Source organism: Rutilus rutilus (assembly GCF_951802725.1).
Source record: "Rutilus rutilus genome assembly, chromosome: 3".
NCBI classification, from domain to species: domain Eukaryota; kingdom Metazoa; phylum Chordata; class Actinopteri; order Cypriniformes; family Leuciscidae; genus Rutilus; species Rutilus rutilus.
The window spans coordinates 5,622,391-5,647,625 of NC_140211.1; the positions used below are offsets into that span (position 1 = coordinate 5,622,391).

Here is a 25,235-nt window from a genome sequence, read left to right on the forward strand (position 1 = left end):
TATGAACACTTCATATGTTCATGAACAGCTGAGCAGCGCAAAAAGAGAGAAGGATGGAGAAGACAAGAAACGAAATCCCATACTGAAGTACATCGGGAAACCCAGGAGCACATCTCAGTCCAGTAAACAGACGCACGCGCACACACACACACACACACACACACTGACGTGCGCACACACACTCAGACTCTCTCATTCTCTCTCACACACATACTCACACAAACTCTCACTCTCACACACACACACTCACACACACACACACACATATACACACACACACACACACACACACACACTGACTCACACTCTCTCACTGTCTCTCACACATACTCACACAAACAAAAACACACATACTGATGCACATACACACACTCACAGACTCTCTCTCTCACACAGACTCTCTCTCTCACACATACTCACACAAACACACACACACACACACACACGCACACTGACGCACACACACACACACTCAGACAGGGTTTTTCCTACATTGAAAATTTTTTGTCCCGCCAAAGCCTTATTTGATCTGTAATTGGGTTTTGTGAGTGAAGCAGGCTACTGACGGAGTGACGGAGAGAACGATCACATCGCCCCACCCCCGCGCGGGCACTCTCCGTCTTCAGTTCTGTCTTTGCTCTCTCCCTCGCATCAAAATCAACTGATCCTAAAGGTCGGAAGACCGAATCCATGTTTCACGTAGTGCATTCGGAGAATATTTTTGCTGAATTAGCGCTGGGTGTGAAATGTGAATTGCAGTCAAAAAAATGTTGCCTTATCTTCTCTTACAACTTGTGACAAGCATTCCGCACATGCAGCTGTCATAACTAAAAAAAAAAAATCTATCCAGTTTGAAGTGTTTTTTGTGTGTGTGTTGACAAATCTTTCGTGATGTCCTAACAGCCAGGATTCCCACACAACACGTCCGCTAAAGTCCGATTCGCGACCTAAAGACTCCTTTGAGCCGATTCATTAGGCTATAATGAATGGTTAAAGCAATTGGTCTGCCCGTCAGTGTCTGAATCGGTGTATAACAAATCATTACTTAGAAGAACATACACATCTGAAATGAGAAAGTAAGTGTGCTTACCTCATTTAGCAAGAGTGTTTAGTAAAATTTAGCCTTAATGATCCACAGTATGTATAGGCCTATGACAATGTGTAGTAAATTACCTATAAAATCATTATAAAATCTGATAATTGCATCGTCTATATATAATTTGGAAGAGGTTTAAAATTGAATAATTCTCAGCCACAGTCTGGAAGAAAATGATGGCCCCCAAAAAAATAAAAAATAAAAAGAATGAACAACCAAATATTAATATTAAAGACTGAAGGACCAACATTTAGACGTATGCTGCAAGGTGGCTGTGGATGGGCCCCATCAGGATAAAATCGACTACAGAGATCTTGTAAAAAGGATCTACAGTGTTAATAAAAAGAGACGAGTTAAATGTTCATCTGCAGGCTGTGATATTTGTAAATAGATACATTTCAAATCAAATAGATCACATTTCAAATATAGGCCTACTTTGGTATCGATGATGTTTACATGTAAAATAAGTTGTAATCGCTTTCTTTTACTATTTAGCCTGACAGTGATCGGTTTTTCATGAATAAATAGGATAAGAAAAAAAAAAAATTCACAAACTGTTTCTTTGTATTTATTTTAAATTTTACATTTATTGTCAATATTGGGCTTGCGGATCATGTGGGTACTAGGGTACTCTTTGCTGTGTGTGGATGACCATGTCGGTCAGCCACCACCGAAGACCAATTTTGACCCAGGAAAAACCCTGTCAGACTCTCACTCTCTCTCACACACATACTCACACAAACAAAAACACACTCACACAGACACACACACACTGACTCACACGCACACAAACACACACAAACAAAAACACTCACACAGACACACACACACACACAGTTGTTTCACCTTTTGTTTGAGCCTGTCAGTCAGTCATTCATTGTTTATTTTCTTTGACACTGTTCTTTATATTATTTTCAGTTCGTTTTTCTCATTTTTTGTTTGTGGATGTTTATTTCTCCAGCGTTCCATGTCCCGTTGTCCCCCACTGAAGGTAGACGCCCTCCTCCTTCACATTTTCATTTACTCGTTTGAGTTACAAACCCTGTGAAATCACTTTTAGCATGTTGTGTATCAGATAAACACGTTTGTTCTGTGAAATGCTCCTGTGTGAGCAGGGATACTGACGAATCGTCTTGGGTTTCGTCCGCAGTTCGTCCCGGCAGCGTGAGGAACATCATTCAGCAGTTCGAGAGTAACTCAGACTCCATCGAGGAGGGAGACGTTGAGGGACAGAGATTGTCTTCCAGCAGCTTCGGAGAGGACAGCATGGACAGGTGTGTGTGTGTGCTTTATTCACACTATACATACATTCACACAGAAGGGTGAACCAGTGATTCACTGACTCGTTCATAAAGAGAGCCGTTCACCTCAGTCCTGAATGAATCAGCCGTTTGAACGAATCAAATGAGTGAATGATTCAATGACTCACTCGTTTAGACATTTACCGCCACCTACTGGCAGTTTGAGTTTCTCATTTAGAGGATCACTTCAGTAAAACAATTATTTCAATGAAAATTGTGTTTATTTACATTTACTCACAAGCCTGTATGAGTTTCTTTCTTTTGCGGGACATAAAATAAGATGTTTTGAAGAATTTTGATGACCAAACTGTTTTGGTCTGTAAATATAACTAAATTTAACCAATTTATATATTCATGAGTTTGTGTAATAAAGTCTATGTTGAATCAAATAAAATATTTATTTCTAAATATACTTTTTGTAATGTCTATTTGATACTTTTCTCATTTAACACTAATGACTTTATATGATCGTTTGGGGGTCATTTCTCAGCCAAATTTGTGATTAATTCGGTTAATTAATCGGCACATCAAGTAATAATTTAGATAAAATGTAATCACTTGACAGCCCTAATTGTTACATTACATTGTTATATAATTTTCTTTAAGTTGGGAAGTTGTTGCGTAATGTGTTCTTGGGTACGGAGCCCCCCTAGTCCCACTTTGGCAAAAAAAAATTATTATAACTATCTTGTGGCCTCAAGATAGTAACTCGTGGCCTCAAGATAGTAACTCGTGGCCTCAAGATACTAACTCGTGGCCTCAAGATACTAACTCGTGGCCTCAAGATAGTAACTCGTGGCCTCAAGATACTAACTCGTGGCCTCAAGATAGTAACTCGTGGCCTCAAGATAGTAACTCGTGGCCTCAAGATAGTAACTCGTGGCCTCAAGATAGTATATCTCGTGGCCTCAAGATAGTAACTCGTGGCCTCAAGATACTAACTCGTGGCCACGAGAAAGTGAGTTTTTTCAAGGCGAACGTTTCCATGTTAATGTTTCCATGGCGACGCGTCACGCGATTGACCGCAGCCACAATAATACTGTATGACAGATGTGTCGCTTTTATTTCGCTTTTCCTTTTTTATTCAAAATATTCACAAACTTGCTTACCATGTCATCAACTAGCCTATCTGATATTCCGATTCTCACATACGTGTAAGTGAGTGTGTTGTTTAAAAACCTTTATAAATAATCTTGATCTATAATAACGTTATGGGCGCTGCAATGTTGTCCGTCGGATTTACAGCACGTGAATTCATCAGTTTCTCCCGAAATAAATGCAAGAAAGTGGCCGGTGAACTGAGAAGAATAGAGTAAACTTTATAGTTCCTTGTCTTGACTCTTGCACTGTTTGTCTAATATGAATAACACATGTCGGGAAATTATATTTGAATAGATTGTTATTGCTGCTTCCACAGACATCAGTGTGTTTTACAAACTCCAAATGTATTGTTTTACTCGTGCTTATGTATTTAAATATCTGAAACCAAAAATAAACATTATGAAGTTGAAAAACTGCTTAGTTGTGATGACAGCGCTGAACGCGTCCGACTCTGGGCTCGTTTAAAAACCTTTATAAATAATCTTGATCTATAATAACATGAGATGGGCGCTGCAATGTTGTCCTGTCAGTCGGATTTACAGCACGTGAATTCATCAGTTTCTCCCGAAATAAATGCAAAAAAGTGGCCCGTGAACTGAGAAGAATAGAGTAAACTTTATAGTTCCTTGTCTTGCACTATGTTTGTCTAATATGAATAACACATGTCGGCAAATTATATTTGAATAGATTGTTATTGCTGCTTCACAGACATCAGTGTGTTTTACAAACTCCAAATGTATTGTTTTACTCGTGCTTATGTGTATTTAAATATCTGAAACCAAAAATAAACATTATGAAGTTGAAAAAACTGCTTAGTTGTGATGACAGCGCTGAACGCGTCCGACTCTGGCTCAGCGCCAGCCAATGCGCGAAAGCACAGTTTGAATCTGGCAGCACTGAACATTCTAAATGTGGCGCCGTACTCTCAGGGGCTAGTTGATGACATGGTAAGCAAGTTTGTGAATATTTTGAATAAAAAAGGAAAAGCGAAATAAAAGCGACACATCTAATACAGTATTATTGTGGCTGCAGTGTATCGCGTGACGCGTCGCCATGGAAACATTAAAGGGAACGTTCGCCTTGAAAAAACTTACTTTCTCGTGGCCACGAGTTAGTATCTTGAGGCCACGAGTTACTATCTTGAGGCCACGAGTTACTATCTTGAGGCCACGAGATATACTATCTTGAGGCCACGAGTTACTATCTTGAGGCCACGAGTTACTATCTTGAGGCCACGAGTTACTATCTTGAGGCCACGAGTTAGTATCTTGAGGCCACGAGTTACTATCTTGAGGCCACAAGATAGTTATAATAATTTTTTTTTGCCAAAGTGGGACTAGGGGGGCTCCGTACTTGGGCTTTTTTTAACAACATCAATATTTAAACGACATTTATATTAAATGCAAATAATATGAGTTTATAAAATAAATATTAATAATAAAAGGATTAGTACAATGGTGTATTTAATGGAGTTTAATCTCAAGACGTTTTCCTGTCAGGTTTAATGATTTGATGTTTGTTTGTTCTCTGGTTCTCAGTCCGACCATCTCGGTGCGTTTGGCTCGTAGCGAGTCTCTGAAGGCTCAGGGGGAGGGGCGTCGGCGAGGAGGCGGGCCGGGGGCGGAGTCTGTCCCTCGTTCCCGTAGCGACGTTGACATGGAGGACTGTGAGGAGAGGGAGGGGCCGGGACTGAGACCATTACATCACAGCGCCTCGTCTTCAGCCTCCAGCAGCTCCGCGAGGTACGAAACAGTGTGTGTGTGTGTGTGTGTGTGTGTGTGTGTGTGTGTGTGAGAGGAGAGGGAGGGGCCTTACATCAATCGAAAATTGATTGCAATTCTGGAATCGAATGCTTGAGGTCAGGAATCGGATACTTGTAATACAATTAAAAATGTAATTCCTCTTATCGATTCCTTTGTGAGCATTTCATTGACTTTAAACCATTCAAGGCTGTTATCTGTGCACGTGTGTATCAGTATACTGGATCCGTGCAGCTCTTAAAGTGACAGCAGCCTCATATTCCTGCTGCCGTCTCTATAATAACACTAATCAAACGACACAAGACAAAGAGAAAATCACTCGTTCTCGACTGAATATCTTTTGTAACTAAGTTTTGTACGTTTCTAACTTCATTTGTCTGATTATCGTTGTTCCAGGTCGCTGGAGAACCCGACGCCGCCGTACACGCCTCGCTCCCAGCGCAGGTGACGTCCCTCAGCAGCACATGCTCCGCTTCCTCCGTGTCTCTCTCTGACTCTCCTCGCTGTGTCTGCAGGCTCGTGGACTCTCCCGTGGCTCTGCTCCCGGACGCTCCGGCTCTCGAGGAGGACGTGATCGACTCGCAGAACTGGCAGGAGACGGTGGACTCGCATGTGCTGACCTCACTCTCCTCGCGAGAGATCGACAGACAAGCCGTCATCTACGGTACACGCCTGCACACACACAAATCCAGCTTTTATGCCACGTGCACTGATGGTGCAAGACAGAACGATTGGAAACCTGTTTGAAAACAGTCATTTTGCAGTTTCGTTTGTGGTGCAGAAATCTGTAATCATCCAATTTAGAAGGAATTTTCCAGATTCTATATAATTCAAGCTGTACAGCATCTGTGGCACGAGGTTAATTACCACTGACAGTCATTTTAACTCGGCTTTTGGGCAGTTATAATGATAAATTGTTCAAAGCATTACAGTACTCTCTGCTTTAAAATTAAATCAACAAGAAAAATAACTATAATAGTTAAAGGAGTAGTTCACTTTTAAAATGAAAATTCTGTCATCATATACCCTCATGTTGTTTCAAAGCTGTATGAATTTCTTTCTTCTGCTGAACAGAAAGGAAGATATTTAGAAGAATATCAGTAACCAAACAGTTTTTGGGTCCCAATGACTTCCATAGTAGGAAAAAAATATACTATGGAAGTCATTGGGACCCAAAAACTGTCTGGTTACTGATATTCTTCTAAATATCTTCCTTTCTGTTCAGCAGAAGAAAGAAATTCATACAGCTTTGAAACAACATGAGGGTGAGTATATGATGACAGAATTTTCATTTTAAAAGTGAACTACTCCTTTAACTATAACGATAACTATATTAGCGTCCACACCCGCAGACAATATCATTCTGCTTATTACAAGCTTGCACTGTAGTTTTGTCCAAATCATTCAAATTAGCTTTTTGCTTGCTTTAAGTTAATATCCTATATTTTTATTTAAATATCATGGTGTGAGATGCAAGTGTACAAGAAAAATAATTTTGGATATGAAAAATCTGAACATCAAACAAATATATACAAACTGAAAATCTAAATCTTCCACCTGGAAAATTGTTCCTGCATCAAAAAGACAGATTTCGAAGAGTTGCAGCTCAGATTATACACTTGTTTTCCAGGAAAGAAATCATAAAATGATTTAGGAAAGATTCCTAAAGATTAGCAGCGCTAACATTGAATGAGCATGGTGCTACCATTTTTAGCACATCGCTCGCATGAATTATCATGCTCATAGACAGATTTCGTCTTTTAAACCCTTGACATTCATTTGGCGTTGTTTATTTACATTAATGAAACTGCATTATTTGTTATTGGTTTACTTTATTTGAATTATAGAAAAATAAAAAAGAGGATTACATCAAAATAATTGTCTTTGCTAATGGACATTATGCCACAATTACTGTGACAGAGCTGAACTTGTACTGAGCCTTATTTTTATCACGCTTGTGTTCAGCACTCTTTAATGCGTGCGTTTGACAGGCGGTCAAAATGTGACATTTATTTTTAAATAACAAACAACTAAACCAAATTTGTGCCTCACGTAAACATTCCCCCATTATGTTGTCGGCATCCGAGTAAAATTACTGAATCACCAGCGGACTGACAAACTAATAAATAGGTTGTTCAACATCTTTAATAGGTGTTTTTATGCCTGTGAATATGTCAGTAAGAATATTAACAGTGTGTCCACAGATGTCTGAAACCTCAATATCCGACGTCTTACAATTAATAAGCCGCCCAGGGTGAAGCATAAACTGTGTGAAATGCACGATTACCCAGGGTTACTTTTCACTCGGATGGCCTGTGATAACAAGCCGTCTGTCAGGTGTGTGTGTGTGTGTGTGTGTGACTCTGTAATGATCAGTGTTTCTCCTCAGGCTTGAGAAATGAGCTTTCTGACAGTCCCAGACATGCCTGTCTCATCAGCGTTAACCGTCTGTTTAAAGATGAGACGTGTTTGAAAACCACGCCAATCACTGTCATGTATGATCTCAGACGGCCCGAAGCCTCAGACTGCTGTGTGTTCATGGGGAAAATAGAAGATGCTTGTTTTTAGTTGAACATTTATAGGAAACTGTAACCCAAATCTAAAGCTGTTTTGAGACACGCACGTCATGACAACTCGATACTGGCTGTGTGAACAGAACTGAGGAAATTACACTGTCACACCCTTAAAAGATTGCTGTATTTTATATGGCACTTACGTAAAGTATTGTCTGTTTGTGTAACCAGTCTTAACCAGAAAAACAAAAAAATCTGTTATTGGTGTTTAATTAATGCTATGTTTCTATTGAGAACAACACTTTGCATTGCATTAAGAAAAACACTAGATTGGAAACATGATTCTTCAGAAATCATTCTAATATGCTGATTTGCTGCTCAAGAAACATTTCTGATTATTATTATAAATTTTGATTCTTTGATGAATAGAAAGTTCAAAAGCAGCATTTGTCTGAAATAGAAAGCTTTTGTAACATTATACATTACCGTTCAAAAGTTTGGGGTCTGTAAGATTTTTTTTTTTTCGTTTATTATGTAAGATTTATTCAGCAAGGATACATTAAATTGATCAAAAGTGACAGTAACCACATTTATAATGCTACAATATTTAAATGTTACAAAGTATTCTATTTCAAATAAATGCTGTTCTATTGAACTTTCTATTCATCAACAAATTTACACGTTTTCAACATTGATAATAATCAAATGTTTCTTGAGCATCAAATCATCACATTAGAATCATGTGGATCGTGTGACACTGAAGCCTGGAGTAATGATGCTGAACATTTAGCTTTGATCACAGGAATAAATTACACTTTACTATATATTCACATAGAAAACAGCCATTTTAAACCATAATAATATTTCACAATATTACTGTTTGTTTTGTATTTTAATCAAATAAATGCAGCTTTGAGCAGAAGAGACTTTAAAGTACATTGAAGAGTACATTAAAAAAATGAACCGCAGTGTAATTGATATTCAAATTCGCAACTTTGAATGGAAACCGCTACTGTCCTGTCCTATTACGGGGAAATACTGGGTAAATTACACTACATATCACACATCACATGATATAAGCATGCATACTCTACACATAAGCATAAAAACCTTTGGATTAAGTGTATAGTTTAGCTGTATTATCTTAGTCTAGAACGGGTTGTATTTAAGCCCACCGGTAACTATAGTTACCGCAGTATATAGTTGTCATTTTCCTTTTGTAAGTGTTTTTCTAGATGTTATCCATGTTTTATTGTTTTCGCAATGAAATTTAAGCAAACAACCAAATAAGGGATTTTAAGAAAAAACTGCAGAACATGTTCACATAGGACACTATTAAAGGGGCACTGTGTAATATTCAGGAGGATCTGTTGACAGAAATGCTATATCATATAGATAACTGTGTTTTAAACCTCACCACTAGATGGCGCTAAAAATTACACGATTGCCTTTAACACGACTGTGCATGAAACCATTCAGAAAACTGTGTGCTCAAAGCCCTGACCTGCTGTGATTTCTCATCTGTGTCCCGTAGAGCTGTTCACGACGGAGGCGTCTCACCTGCGCACGCTGAGGGTTCTGGATCAGGTGTTCTATCAGAAGATGCAGAGCGTCCTGAGTCCAGACGAGCTGTCCTGTATCTTCCTCAACCTGCGGCAGGTCTACGAGCTACACGGTCAGTGCTCGCGCGTTTCTATGAGCTAGATTTTGATTGGATGGTTAGTTGGGTGTGGTTTGCTATTGGTGGATCGCATCATCAGCAAACAGATGCTGCATGAGGGAAAGGAAGTTAGTTATTTTGATTGATTAAAAAAAATAATAATAATTTTTTAACGATCGCCCTATTTTAACGATCTGAAACGCAAGTATCAAGCGCGAAACGCAAGTAACTTTGTGGGCGGGTCTTGGGCGCTGTTGCTATTATACCAGCGGGATAAAAGATCCCAAAATTTATAAATGGGATAAATTTTGTATATATTTATACAAAATATAAATGGATAAATTGCGCCCGACGCAAATCTAAAAGGGGTTGGTCTGAAGTAGCTTCATTATTCATAGGTGTGGTTTGGGCGTAAAGTGAAATAAACCAATCAGAGCGACATCTCACATTCCCTTTAAGAGCAGGCGCGCTTGTTCCATGGCGGTTGCTATTATAACGGCGGATTTGCCAGGCGCATGACAGGAGCAGTTCACAGCCGAGGACGTTGGGGATGGAGAAACACACCCAAATTAACTTCGGTTAAACAGGCGTATGATAATTTGGGTAAATGTGTAAGCTAGATTTATGCTTTTATAATAAAATCAATCTATCTATCTATCTATCTATCTATCTATCTATCTATCTATCTATCTATCTATCTATCTATCTATCTATCGTACTAATGTATGATTTGCAAAAATGATAACTGCTGCGTCTGTGTGTAGATGAGAGAATCAAAGTGTAGGCGCGTTGTGCACACGCTACATTGATTAAGGCCAAGCATGCGCCCTTAAAATAGCATATGAATAACATGCGCAACGCGACACTGACTTTAAACTGGGTTTTTTCGGTCAGTGGTGCAATTGTTTTCTAAACCTGTAAAATAGCATGAGGGAACGTTTGCGCCGGAACACGCCTCCTCTTAGTTTAGCGACGTGCGTCTGTGGAGAGAAAAGTCGGCTGTGCGCGGGTGCAAAATAGGAATGATACATGCGTCGCTGTACAAAGTCAATTGCGCTGGGTGCAAGATAGGGCCCATTAAGTTTTATTTAGCAAGCAAGTAACCACTGACACAATAGATGTAAAAGACCATTTACAGCCAATACAGGCAATGTACCATAGGAAATACATGGTTTTAAAGCTTTTTAACAGTTATAGCGCCACCTATCGTCCAATCTCCATAAAATTTGGCATGCTTCTTAATGATTTTATGTTGATTTTGGGATCACAGTGCTGTAAGACACTTGAGTCTAGGACAAAAGGTCTAAGAGTTACGAGCGATTTTGTACTTTTGGTCGCTGTAGCGCCACCTATGGGCCAATCGGGGTCATACTCTGATAGGTTGTCCCCAAATTGAGGCCTACCATCTGGCCAGGTTTCAAGTCTCTAGGCCTTACGGTTTGGCCTGCACGATCAGTTTTACGAATCCTTACAATTACAATAGGGTTTCAGCATTTCATGCTTGAACCCCTAATTATAAATATGCACTGATAAATCATTTTAATATTGCGATTTTTGTAATATTAATTTTTGTAATTTTGTCAATTTTGATTCTATGATGTACTAATGTAGTTTTTCTCTCCCAGCGAGTTTATGTGAGTCCATGAGGAAGCGCAGGGAATCTCCCATCGTTCAGGGCATCGGGGACATCATGCTGGCCAGAGTGAGTGTGTCCCTCCTCAAATACAGTGCTGCTGTTTGTGAGGCATACGAGTCATGCAGTGTGTGTGTGTGTGTGTGTATGTGTGTGTAGTTCGAGGGAGAGGCTGGAGAGCAGTTTGAGGAGCAGGTGTCTCACCTGTGCAGTCAGCAGAGTCAAGCGCTCGAGCTCATCAAGAACAAGCAGCGCAAAGACCCGCGGTTCACACACCTCATACAGGTAACACATGATGAAGATGAAGATGAGGATGAGGATGGTGAAGGTGATGTTGAGTGTATCATGTGACATGTGTGTGTGTGTGTGTCAGGAGTGTGAGGCCAGTCCTCACTGTCGTCGGTTACAGCTGAAGGATCTGCTGGTGTCGGAGATGCAGCGCTTGACTAAATATCCCCTGCTGCTGGACAACATCATCAAACACACCGAGAGTGAGTGGAACACACACACACACACACACACACACACACACACACACACAAACACACACACACACACACATCGTTATCATGTGATCTGTACATGCAATGCTGTCTTAGATTCAGGCTAAACCAAGGTGTGTGTGTGTGTGTGTGTGTGTGCAGTGTCCTCTCCTGATCTGCAGCAGCTTCAGAGAGCTCAGGTGTGTTGTCGAGGGATTCTTCAGGCCGTGAACGAGGTCGTCAGGGAAACGGAGCACCGACACCGGCTCAGCCAATACCAGCGCAGGCTCGACCTCACGCCTCTCGAGAGACAGGCCAATCCCGTCGCAGCGCAGTTCAAGGTCCCGCCCCTTTCTGTCCTTCACCCGTCCCGTACGCCTCATTAACGGCGGGAACATCGTTGGTCACGCTGTGGTTTCTCTCTCCTCCTCACAGAACCTGGATCTGACCACGAAGAGGATGATCCACGAGGGGCCGCTCACCTGGAGGTTCAGCAAAGACAAGGCCATCGGTAAACCTGTGCAGATCAACACTAAATCACCATGATAATCAGAGAAAGACTAGAGTTAATATATGCAGTGTTACTGTAGTCATTGTGCATTGTGCACATCGTCCTGATGTGCATTTAGTCCTGCATTAATCCTGAAGATAATTCATTTTCAAAGTTGACTTTAAACGTACAGTTTATATTAAAAATATATTATTCAGGGATGTGAGGTTTCCAAATTTTCAATTTCGCTTTTACAGTACAATAATATTATCGCAAGAGAAATATATGTATTTGTTGATTTAATTTTTATAATTGAAATAATAAAAATATGATTTAACATAATTATTACTTTATAATTATATTCAGTGGAGATTTTTTATTTATTTTTTATTATTGGTTATTTTTTATCTCTATATTTATATATTGATTATATTATTTCATTTTAATATAAAATATTATATTATATTTTTTAAACTACACAAATACATTTTAAAGTAAATGATCTGTAAAAAGTTACGTAAAAATATATTTCCAAACATTTTTCCATATTTTCTGTTTTTATTTTTAAACGTAATATTACATATGCTGTGTGTGTGTGTATGTGTGTATATATATATATATACACTTTATATAAAAGAATAAAACTTTTTTATATAAAATTGTGATTATTGTATTTATTATTATATTGATTATTATTTAATTTTAATATAATTTATTTTGAAACTGTACATTTGAATACATTTTAAAGCTTGTATTTACATATATTTTTCCATATTTTTCATTTCATTTTATTTTACGTTGTAAAAATTAAAAATATGTTTATGTGTGTGCAGAGATCCAGGCGCTGCTGCTCTCAGATCTGCTGGTTCTGCTCCAGAAGGGTCCCGACGACCGCCTCATCCTGCGCTGTCCGTCACGCTCGCTGGGCGGAGTCGGGGGCGGAGCTACTGACCTCAAAACACCCTTCTGTCCCGTCATACGCCTCGAGACTTCCCTCGTGCGCTCCGTCGCCACAGGTCAGAGGTCACACCTCATCCATTTATACTTGCAAGTGCATCCCAGAGTCTTCTTTAAATAAAACACTGAGGAGAGGCTTGCCGGAGGAGATAGAGACACGTTTCATCTCACGGCTTTTCTCTCGCAGACAATAAAGCGCTGTATGTGATCAGCACGTCTGAGAGACAGATCTATGAGCTGGTGGCCGGGACCTCGTCAGAGAAGAACACGTGAGTCCTCATTGGCTGCTTGTGTTTGATTGACAGGTTTGCAGCCTATCAGGGAGCTTTATTTATTCCTGCTTTCATTATCATGGGTGAAACAGGCTCTTTATATATGCAGTCTTTACTGAGCATTAAACCATTTTATACAATGCTGTCCTAGTTCTTTTCATTGTTATTATAGTTTTATATCATTTTACATTTTATTTTATTTTTTGTTTTTGTTCATTTTAGTGAAATTTTAGTAATTTCTTTGTGCTTTTGTCAATTTACTAATATATATATAGGTTATTTTTATTTCCGTTTTAGTTTTAGTTTCTATTCATTTCCAGTTAATAATTTTAGTGCTTCAACTTAAACTCATTTCAAGTTTATTGCCAAGGCATAATTTCTTAATTAATTACTTTAAATTAATATTGTATTTTATTTCAGCTTCATTTCAGTTAACAAAAATGTTTATATTGTTAACAGTTTTAGTTAACAATAACAACCTTGGTACTGTTATGAATTCATTGAGCAAATACAAGGAGAATTAAGTAAAAAAAATAAAAATATCTCAACACAAGAAGTCCAAAACGGTTCATATAGTTGAAAATGTTCTCATACACTTCTGCAATACTGATGTTGAAATGGAAATCTGCTTTGGTTGAGAGTGAGTCTGAGAGCTGGAATCATTAGTGTTGTAATTCTCTTTGGATGGATGTGTGTTTGCTCTTGTGTCTCAGTTGGAAAGACCAGCTGGATAAGACAATCGCCTCCGCCACTGGATCAGGACCAGCTAAACCAGAGTCACCAGTGCGGTACGTGAGCTCAGACCAGCACACAGACACTGAACACCACTCTCTCTCTCTCTCTCTCTGATCAAACTGTGTGTGTGCTCTGTTTCAGGTCCTCAGGTGTGTGTTCATCAGCCAATCAGCTCGGTGAGAGACGCCTCATATTACCATATCTGGAGATTAAACAATCTGTTAATGAACACAATCAAAAGTAATGATGCTGAAAATTCAGCTTTGATCACAGGAATAAATTACACTTTACTATATATTCACATAGAAAACTGCTATTTTACATTGGAATAATATTTCACTATTTTTACTGTGGTTTTGATCACATCAATGCAGCTTTGGTGAGCAGAAGAGACTTCTGTGTAAAGCATTAAGGCGAGACACGGCAGGCAAAAACATTGTTTTTTTTTTTTTCTTTACTGGTCAATTTTGAGATTTTTGGATATTTGTCTTCAATAACACGTCTTCTTTCACACTTGTGGTGAAAAAAAGTCCGAAATACACATTTAGGTCTTTATTTTATTACACTTTGTCTGTTTGCGTCTGTAGATTTCTCATAAATTCAACAAAAGTTGGCGTTCTTAATCAACATGCTGCTCCGCGATCGCTGTCTGCTCCCTGTCATTTGTAAATATATTATTCCTAGCCTGATTTATATGACATTTTATTCCAAAAAACATGGAGAAAATCTATTTTTTAAGGCTATTGACAGTATTTTCTGATTTACAGGATAACAAAAGTAGATATCCATAAATCCCTCTGTCATTTTTTTCCCATCTAATATGTGAACACAATGAAAAAGTACATTTTAACCTGGCTTTATCCAATACTCAGATTTCGTTTTTTTTTTTTTATATATGCAAATTAGTGCATATTTAATTAGATATTGCCTAATTTGCATATGTAAACATTAAATTACAGAAAACTTGTAATACATTTTTTTCTCATCTTAATGTAGGTAATCAACTGGGAAAGTTTCATGGTGATATCTGCTAGATAAAAATGTTACCCTATTCACCTGTAGTGTCTCGCCTTGACAAATCTTAATGACCCCAAACTTGTGAAAGGTGGTGTATGTGATAGTCAAGTCGACATTTATTTCTTTAGCACATTTAAAAGCAACAGAGTTGCACCAAAGTCCTGTACAATAAACCATTCAGCATATAAAAAGTATAAAAAGAAAGCATGCATGCAGTAACTCTCAGAACTAAGGCCTGGGGTTTCCAGTTCTACAGTCACATTAGTATGTTATATCCGGCTCTCCCGTAGACGTGTCTCTGTCGGAGTCGTCCGTGTCTCTGGAACGGGACTCTAACAGTGATGATGAATGTGCTCTGACGCCCACCACTCCCACCGACCAATCAGGAGCCAGCGTTCGCCAGGATGGGGACGGTTTCCTCCAATCTAAAGCCGGCGTTGCAGAAGCCGCTCTTCAGGATGGTGAGAGCGAACACCCTAGTGTTTGCAGTCTTCACATGAACCGATTATATCGTCACATTTACCTGTGCTTCATTATATCAGGGCTCAGTCTGTTTCTGTTGGCCCAGTCAGGGCTGTGTTCAGTGAGTCGGTGTTTCCCGAAACCATCGTTCTAACGAACATTCGCAAACAGCATCGCAGAGTTGTGTGTTTGGAGCGACAGATCTCAACCTGCGGTTAGAAGAAGAGTCTCTAGTTTGCCTGACATGTGGACTCAATAACTCCTGATCTTGAGCAAAATAAACAAGCTGACATTCAGTGTTTTATTTAGAATACATACAAATGTCATTTACGTCTTTTAGTTTGTCAAGAGATTTAAAGCGTAGTTTTTGAAGAGTGCGCGTGTGTGAACGAGCTCTAGTGTGTAAGAACGAGCTCTAGTGTGTGTGAACGAGTCTATGATTGAATCTGGAAATAAAGCACTGAGAAAAATGAGAAATATTCCTCAGATGACATGAGTGTAATATAGCAAAACATCTGCCGTTAATTCGATCTCAAACAGATTCATTAAAGAAAGTTATTACTCCTCCACCTGCGTGACATTAACTAACGAGGTTAAATGACAAATTTACGACAATGCGGTTTCGGGAAACAGTCGTGGTTTTTACTTGCCCAGTCAAAATGCACAAAAAGTTATTGTTGTAGAGCCATGTAACCTTGTAAACACCGCTTTAAGAGTTTCAGGTAGATCTAACATACAGAAATTGAATAAATTTATCAAACACTTCTGGATCAACTATAAATGAAATCTAGATGAATCCTTATTAAAGCTACACAAGTTATTCAGGCGAGAGCAGTGAGTGATTTTCTCTTTTTCTTTTGTTGTGTGATTAACATTAATGACAGACGGCAGCAGGTTTATTAGGCTGCTGTCCCTTTAAGAGCTTACGCACATATTAATACATACTATAATAATATATAAATAATACATAAAATAAGTCTGACTTGGAAAAAATTAAAAAAATTGCTTTGTGAAATAGAACTTCTGTGTGTCCAGAATGAAGTACTAATTTGTTTTGCACATGTGAATCATAAAACTGAGCGTACAACACAATTTTGCTCTTGAATATCTTGTTAACTTTCTACTAAGTGACTCAAACGGGAAAAAAATATATATAAAAGCTGATTTTTTCCACTTGTTTCCTCAGTGGAAACCCTCCGACAGCTGATCTTCAGAGACCTGGAGGATGGGTGGAGTCAGGATTCCGATGACACGCCCACAAACGAGACGGCCAATGAACGAAGCTCGTTCGCAGAAGGACCGGGGGCGGAGTTTCCTGAGCCCGCCCCCAGCGAGACTCCTAGCCAATGGGGGGAGGAGCCTGCAGAAGCTCCGCCCCTGGAGGTGCGTCAGCCTGCCGTTCAGGTGGTGAGGAAAGGTAAACGCAATCTGCACTATATCATATGAGCATCAGCTACTAATATATACATAATATAGTGATTAAAGTCAGATTTATGTTCAGTTTACGATCATTTCGACTCGTCCCTCAGTTTATAAAAAGCAAACGTTTGGCAATGCAGCGACGAGCTTTCAAACACTGCTCTGCACTTACACTAGTCACAAGACTACACATGTCAGCTTTACACTAGCGGATTAAAGCGCTTATTAAGATCGTCTGCAATCAGAACCAGTATTTCAGCTTCTGACACAAACACAAGAAGATTAACATGTGATCCAGATATTCACACAGCGCTGAAGTGTGTCCTAAACACTCCATCAGGGATAATCCCTCGGGATAGAACTTTCACTGTCAGTGCATTACTGCACGTCAAGCTTGTTTTACAATGAGGGACATATTCTATATTAATTTAGTTTTAAATGCATTTAAATATTTAATATTTATTTATAAATATTGTCTATTCTGATTCTTATATAATCATTATAAAAGCACCTAGTAATCAGACACAAGTATATTACTATTAAGTGTTTTTATTTCAGTTTTAGTAAGTCAACTGTTCTCAGTTAAGAAATATTTGTATTTCATATTTCAGTTTAATTTCAATAAACAAAAATGGGATCAAATGGGAATTAATTAAAAATGGATCTGGGATGATGTTTCTGTACAATTCTTAATTGAAGTCTGTATTTTCAGAGAATTGAGAAGTTTGTTTGTCTCTCTCTCTCTCTCTCTCTCTCTCTCTCTCTCTCTCTCTCTCTCTGCATGTGCTCAGATCTCACTGTGATGAAGCTTATGTGATTTAACACTTTTCTCATCTCTCTCTCTTTGCTACTTTTCCTCAACACACACACACACACTCTCTCTCTCTCTCTCTCTCTCTCTCTCTCTCTCTCTCTCTCTCTCTCTCTCTCTCTCGTACATGTACGGTGCTGTGGCTTCTTGTATTTGTCTGTTTCTAACTTACACGCATTATATAAATGCACCTCACGCCATTTATCTGCACACTTCTTTCTCACACACACACACACACACACACACACACACTCTCTCTCTCTCTCTCTCTCTCTCTCTCTCTCACTCACACACTCTCTCTCACTCACACACTCTCTCTCACTCACACACACTCACGCGTGCACTTACGCACAACCACTCACTCACTCACTCTCACACACACTCTCTCTCTCACTCACACACACACACACACACACACTCTCACACACACACACACGCACACACATGCACAATCTCTCACTCACTCTCTCACACACACACACACACACACACACACACACACACACACACTCTCACTCACTTACACACTCACTTACACACACACACACTCTCACACATACTCATTCACAAACTCACTCACACACAAACACACACACACACTCTCTCTCTCTCACTCACACACTCTCTCTCACTCACTCACTCACTCACTCACTCACTCACTCATGCGCACACACACTCTCTCTCTCTCTCTCTCTCTCTCTCTCTCTCTCTCTCTCTCTCTCTCACACTCACACTCACACTCACACACACACACACACACACACACACACACACACATCTTCTACCTGTCTTTCACACAGTCATGGGTGCGGGCTGTTCTCTTCCTGACGACATCACCGATGATGTCACCGCCAGCCAATCCTCTAAGGACAGAGGTGGGGCTTAATTTATGGTACAATACCTGTGACTGATGCATTCTGGGCCGGTTTCCTGCCAACAGTTGTGACTCGTCTCAAGCTTCAGTCTCCGTCGACTGTGAAATATAACCTGGGACGAGATTTGGTTTCAGTTTTGGGAGCCGGTCCTGAATGCTCGGTCCTTCTCTTTCTGTGGTTCTTTACGTGAGCTTCAAACATTTATCGTTTCAGCGCGTTTCCTTTCAGAGGAATGTTACACACAAACACAGTCAACCGGGAAGTTACAAAAGAGTTTAAAGGGATAGTTCACCCAAAAATTAAAATTCTGCCATTAATTACTGATCCTCATGTTGTTCCAAACCCGTGAATGACAATAGGATTTTAGTGTTCGGGTGAACTATCCCTTTAATAAAATGTAGTTGATTGATTTATTTTATATTGTTTTGTTAGTTTTTACTGGTTTTGAACCGATACGTTTTTTTTTTTTTTTTTTTTTGTCAAATTTAATATATTAATTGTAGTCATTCTATTATTTTAGTATTATGTACTGTTATTGTATATGTACATGTTTGTTTTCATTTAAATTTTAGTTTGTTTTACTAAATATTTAGTTTTCTCGTTTTTATCAGTTTTTCAGATTTTTTTTTTTGTGATATCAATTAATTTAAAATTAATTAATTAATTCATCACATTTTTCTGTAATTCATCGTGATTAATCGCACCTAACATTAAAGTTTTTAATATATTTTTAATAATTTCACATTTAATCTCCCAATTAATTTTGAAACAATATAAAGACGATACATTTTAAATGAAATGAAATCGATTTTTTCCTCAAGTTTTAGCCATTCACCATTACAGTGTAACTGAAAGCTTTGGACAAACTCAGAAAACATACTTAATTTTGACTTTACAGTGACTTTGAGTGAACTTATTGCAATCTTCACTTAAACCCATTGTAATAAAGTCATGTTTACTGTGCTTTTATTATATCAGAGCTCAACGCTAAGGTTTTTAATTTATTGGTCCAGTCAAACCGGTTCAGACTTTTAGCTTCCCTGCCAAAATTGCACAACATAGCGACTGTTTTGTTGTTTTTGACCCATGTGACCTTGTAAACAGTGCTTTACGATCTCCGGGTTGGTCACTTTGTAAAGAAACACTACTTTTTTGGATATTTTTTTTATATTTTTAGCGTTTAAGTAAAACTGCGCTGTTCCCAGGAAACATGTTTTATCTGGTGATGCCCAAAGATCAGTCCAGCGCTCTGACTGACGAGAGCAGCACCGATGAGCTCACACACTCTGAGAACAGCCATCACACACACAGCAGTGTTTGCTCGTCGTCCTTCATCATCGAGGAAGAGGAGCCCGAGACGCCCTGCCTCTCTCCAGCTGACCCGTCGCTCACTGAGACTCTGAGTCGAGGGGAAGGGCTCGGCCAATCGCAAACCAGCACACAGCGTCATGTGATCAAGAACTCGGACCAGATCTTCAACACCATGGAGGAGCTGATGAGGAAACTGCAGCATCTGAGGGTAAAACACACACACGCTTGCTCACTCACACACTCTTACTCTCACACACTCTTACTCTCACACACGCTTACTCGCACACACTCACACACACTCACTCACTCACACACACGCTTATACTCACACACACATGCTCACACACATGCTCACACACACTTACACACACACACACGCACGCTCACACACACACACACGCTTATACATACATACACACACACACACACACAATATCACTCACAAAATAAAAAAACAATTATTGATGCAAAATTAAATAAAATGAGTTTTAAAAATGTAAAAAAAAAATTGGCGGTATTCAAATTGTATTATTTTATTTTTTGTTATATTTATTTATTTAGAATAAAAATAAAATGAGTTTATAAAATAAAATAAAATACATTTTTTTTATATTGAATCAAAAAATAAAACTATTATATTGTATAAATACTTCACATTTAAATAATAGTGTTTTTTGCACATTGATTTATTGGTTCTGTATCTGTTAGGTCAGATTATGCCCTGCCTGTGTTTGGGTGAGATCCAGCTGGTGTATAAACATGTTGTTGATGTTCGTCTTCACCTGTAGGACATTGAAGCGGATCACTACAAACTTCTGAAGAAGTTACGAAAGCCACTTCCTGTCGATGAAGCCTCCGGTGATGTCATCTGTCCGTCAGCGGCCCGGATGCCGTCCCTGGACCGAGGAGCAGGAGACGGTGAGGACATTAACCCTGAGTTTAGTGCTCTCCATGCTGTCTGAACACCGGTACATCCCGTTTCCAGTGCAGAACATGTGTGTGAAGTCTTTAAAGGGATAGTTCAGCCAAACATGAAGATCAGCCCATGATTTACTCACCCTGAAGCCATCCTAGGTGTGTATGACATTCTTCCTTCAGACGAACACAGTCAGAGTTATGTTCAAAAATGTCCCGGCTCTTCCAAGCTTTATAATGGCAGTGAATGGAATTTTTTTTTTTTCTAAGTCCATCAAAGCGCATCAATCAATGATTAAAGTGCTCCACACTGCTCTGGGGGGTTAATAAGGTCAAGCGATGCGTTCGTGTAAGAAAAATGTCCATATTTAAAACTTTATTGACTAAAATAACTAGCTTCCGGCAGCCGGCCATACGCATCGATTTACGGTGAAAGAGTGACCCCTGTCAAATCTTACAAAGCAACATTAGTATTTCTGGTATTTATTTCAGGACCACTTGCTTGTATTAACTTCCCCTTTAAATAGCGCGACACTATGCCCTCTGTATGACACCGCTCGCGTTATCACTGCTAGAAGGAATGAATCGATACACTATCTGCCCATTTCTTCACTACCGCAAATACTGCTCTAACAAAATAAGGATTTGTGCACTTTTTACTGTACCTGTTTTTTTAATTGGCCTTTGAATTTAGCGTTATTGCGTGGTTAAAAAAAAGAAATTGTTACCTTGTCAAAGCATTGACCGAGCTCTGCGATCTAATGGTGTTGTTGAGCGATCCAAACGCAAACTTCACATGCAGCAGTCAGACAGTAATTGTCTGTTCTGTGATCCAATGGCACATAGGAATCGTCAGATTGACAGGACTCTGGCAATCATATTTCAGGGTGGCTGAGACACCCTTTACACACACCCCTGCTAAAGTGCCAGACATGCGCTCATTGGCGCCCTTCCAGCTGATGCCGCCTTAGGCGACCGTTTGCCTATGCCTAAAAATGGCCCTGCTGACGCACAACGTAATGACGAACGCATCAGCACAGCGGATGGAGCAAAACAAAACACGAATTAGAAAACGAGAATTTGAGAGAAATGTCTGAGAGCTTGAGTTGCTCAACTCTGTTTGTTTGAACCGCGAGAGACTCGAAGCTCACGCTACTCCTACATCTACGCCAGACATCGGCAAGTGCGACTTAGTCGACTTAAAGCTAGTTATTTTAGTCGATAAAGTTATAAATATGGACATTTTTCTTACATGAACGCATCGCTTCACATCAGAAGGCCTTTATTAACCTCCCAGAGCAGTGTGGAGCACTTTAATCACGGATGGAGGCGCTTTGATGGATTGATGGACTTATAGACTTATAAATAAACCCATTCACTGCCATTATAAAGCTTGGAAGAGCCGGGACATTTTTAATATAACTCTGATTGTGTTCGTCTGAAGGAAGAATGTCATACACACCTGGGATGGCTTCAGGGTGAGTAAATCATGGGGCGATTTTCATTTTGGGTGAACTATGACTTTAAACCCCGTGTTGTGTGTGACACTGACTCGTCTGTTGTGTGTGACACTAGGCGCGTGCTTCCATTACAGATTTGCGCAAAACTTTTGCGAATTTTTTTATTTATTTTTTTCTAAATGTCGACAAAAAACAATTGCGACATGACGGCGTTTCCATTAACCGATGTTATACGACTAAAACTTGGTAACGGATGTTGGTAGGTTTATGTACTATATCCCAGCCACTGCACTGGCCATTATTATTAATGGAAGGAGATGTACGTGTGTTTTCCAAGCATTAATGGTAAGGAACGACCCTTATTATACTTGTGAGCGCCACATATGAGGAGTTTCTGGGCGTTTCTCCCTCAGATCTGCTTCCAGGTCTTGATTGTGGCATTTCTTTGAGGTTTAGAATAATACTAAATGTAATTCTTTTGTCTTTTATGAATTTAATAAAGAACTCTGTCTCGTATTCTGTCCAAACACACCGCCTCATCTACGTCAGGTGACCTGTAAATACGCAAAAACTGTTTCCATTGCAGTTTTGCGAAATATTTCTTTTTCGAATTGCCTGAAAAACCTCCTCATGCGAGCGGAAAAACTTTTTTTGCGATAAATGGGAGTTTTTGCGAAATTGACGTGTTTCCTTTGGGTGTATTTTCAGTTCGCAATTTCAATTTGCGCAATTTGAAGGGTAATGGAGGGTAGTGTGTGACACTGACTCGTCTGTTGTGTGTGACACTGAGCCGTTGTGTGTGACACTGAGCCGTTGTGTGTGACACTGACTCGTCTGTTGTGTGTGACACTGACTCGTCTGTTGTGTGTGACACTGACTCGTCTGTTGTGTGTGAGACTGACTCGTCTGTTGTGTGTGACACTGACTCGTCTGTTGTGTGTGATACTGACTCGTCTGTTGTGTGTGACACTGACTCGTCTGTTGTGTGTGACACTGACTCGTCTGTTGTGTGTGACACTGACTCGTCTGTTGTGTGTGACACTGACTCGTCTGTTGTGTGTGACACTGACTCGTCTGTTGTGTGTGACACTGACTCGTCTGTTGTGTGTGACACTGACTCGTCTGTTGTGTGTGACACTGACTCGTATCTTCGCTCTTTCAGGTAAAGAGGGCGTCTCGACAGAATCAGCTAAGCCTGAAATCCAGTCCACTGGCTTCTGACGGTTCACACTGGACTTTCATCTCGCACGCACAGACTCACGCAAACTCACTATGATGTAGCCCCTTCCCAGCATGCCTTGCGCCTGGAAGCACCATCCAGGCTGAATTGTGTTGTGTGTGTGTGTGTGTGTCAATTCGTGACTTGAGAGACGGGACGGACGACCCTTCGGCCCGTGCCGAGAGAGAAATGACGGAGAAAGGAAAGTGACGATTCGAGAGAGAGAGAAGATGAAATGTGATTGGTTGATGGGAGATCGTAAGTGATGCGTGACGAACAGGAAGTGATGTCGCGCGGCTGAAGACATGACTCTGTCCTTCGAAGGAAAACCCCAGCACTTTACCTGCTTTACATCTCGTTTTCATCGTCAACCTGAGCCGTTTCACGAATTCAGGATCTTTTGCACTGGGAATAAGGATGTCTCACGGATATATATCGCTAATATCGTAGCTCGTGTTTGATAATGTAAAACACTACGCGAAAGAAGGACAACGACAAAAGCTGAAGGTTTTATTTTATTTTATTTTGTTTTTATTTTTATGGAAGAAATAAAATATCCAACAAACGTTTGTTCAGTTTCGACGCACTATTATCTGGACTCCTGATTATATCTCGCACGGGAAAAAGGGGCGTGTTTATGAATTCTGACGTCATGTGACCTGACACACTTGTATTACGTGTAAAAACTTTGAACATTTGTTCTTCACTTGCTCAACGGCTGCTTGAAAACACAAAATGAAGGGATCGGCAACTCTAATGAATGAAAACAACGTTTCTGAGCGTTTAACTCGTCCGCCTAACCTGCCGAAGGAGGATTGTTACCTCGCCTCCTTTTGTCTTTGGTTTATTCTTCTTATGTGAATGGTTTTGTGTATGTGCGACTGCAGAAAGTGTTTCCGAGACGCTGCTTGTATGGATAACTGCTGTTAACTCAGGTGGAGAGATGTAGACGTGTTTCTCTCGTTAGCTTTAACTCTTCCCCGTGAGTTTCCCTCTCTTCTTTCGTTTCCCGCCTCATTCCTCCATCGCTTCACGTCATTCGTACTCGTCAGCGGTTCGTTGCACAGGGACGGGAGGTAAGCGCTCGTGCGAACTACTGTACGTGAACCTTCGTGTTTTTATTTTTATCACTCGTGTAATATAGTTCACGGCCTGTTTTATATGTTCATTTTCTGTAAAGCTCTGGTCATTTCTTTTAATTTTATTTTTGTAGATATGGCAAAAGATGTGTAAATTATTTTCTCTCCCTCTTTTTAAAAACGGCGAGATTGTTAGATGCACAGAAGGAAAATGAAAACTCATGTTTAAAAAAGAAGAAAAAAAAACTCATTTGTTTTGTGAAATTAAACATGTTTAAAAAAGAACAATTTGCAGTTGTGTTTTTTTTTTTTTTTTTTGGTGGTGAATTTAAGAAACGTTTGTGTGTTTAAAACCTGTCTGAACTGATTTACTTCTCACTTTCCTGTAACTTTATCTCTGGTAATGAAGGAAAAGCTGCGCTGGAACTGGATCCGGCCTTTGAAAACAGATTGAAGCGTCAAAGTTGATATCGTTCAATATTTTATTTATATTATGCACAATTATATAGATGGACAGTGTTTGGCATTTCAGATACATTTGTCCATTAATAATAATAAATAAAAAAATAATAATAAAATAAAAAATAATATATATATATATATATATATATATATATATATATATATATATATATATATATGGTTTGGATGTTCCCTTTTAAAGTTT

At 39.4% G+C, this 25,235-nt stretch overlaps 1 protein-coding gene across 7 annotated transcripts in view; it reads left to right on the forward strand.

Moving 5' to 3' along the window:
- Window positions 1–24,225, forward strand: part of arhgef11 (Rho guanine nucleotide exchange factor (GEF) 11) — a 43,185-nt gene extending 18,960 nt beyond the window's left edge. For 2 of the 7 annotated variants that reach the window (XM_084405165.1, XM_084405164.1), the window contains 22 exons: window positions 29–122; window positions 2,058–2,087; window positions 2,247–2,370; window positions 5,037–5,240; window positions 5,655–5,702; window positions 5,774–5,922; window positions 9,306–9,446; window positions 11,057–11,133; window positions 11,224–11,349; window positions 11,438–11,555; window positions 11,709–11,887; window positions 11,982–12,057; window positions 12,870–13,052; window positions 13,181–13,262; window positions 13,979–14,053; window positions 14,142–14,176; window positions 15,308–15,478; window positions 16,666–16,896; window positions 18,510–18,584; window positions 19,790–20,103; window positions 20,684–20,813; window positions 23,433–24,225. In XM_084405165.1, the coding sequence (XP_084261291.1) occupies window positions 29–122; window positions 2,058–2,087; window positions 2,247–2,370; window positions 5,037–5,240; window positions 5,655–5,702; window positions 5,774–5,922; window positions 9,306–9,446; window positions 11,057–11,133; window positions 11,224–11,349; window positions 11,438–11,555; window positions 11,709–11,887; window positions 11,982–12,057; window positions 12,870–13,052; window positions 13,181–13,262; window positions 13,979–14,053; window positions 14,142–14,176; window positions 15,308–15,478; window positions 16,666–16,896; window positions 18,510–18,584; window positions 19,790–20,103; window positions 20,684–20,813; window positions 23,433–23,491 (2,721 nt within the window). In that variant the 3' untranslated portion in view covers window positions 23,492–24,225. Of the gene's footprint in view, window positions 1–28; window positions 123–2,057; window positions 2,088–2,246; window positions 2,371–5,036; window positions 5,241–5,654; window positions 5,703–5,773; window positions 5,923–9,305; window positions 9,447–11,056; window positions 11,134–11,223; window positions 11,350–11,437; window positions 11,556–11,708; window positions 11,888–11,981; window positions 12,058–12,869; window positions 13,053–13,180; window positions 13,263–13,978; window positions 14,054–14,141; window positions 14,177–15,307; window positions 15,479–16,665; window positions 16,897–17,689; window positions 17,847–18,509; window positions 18,585–19,789; window positions 20,104–20,683; window positions 20,864–23,432 lie in introns of those variants that run through there. The other 5 variants (XM_084405170.1, XM_084405167.1, XM_084405166.1 and 2 more) reach the window with 4 other exon arrangements.
- Window positions 24,226–25,235: the final 1,010 nt, after the last annotated feature.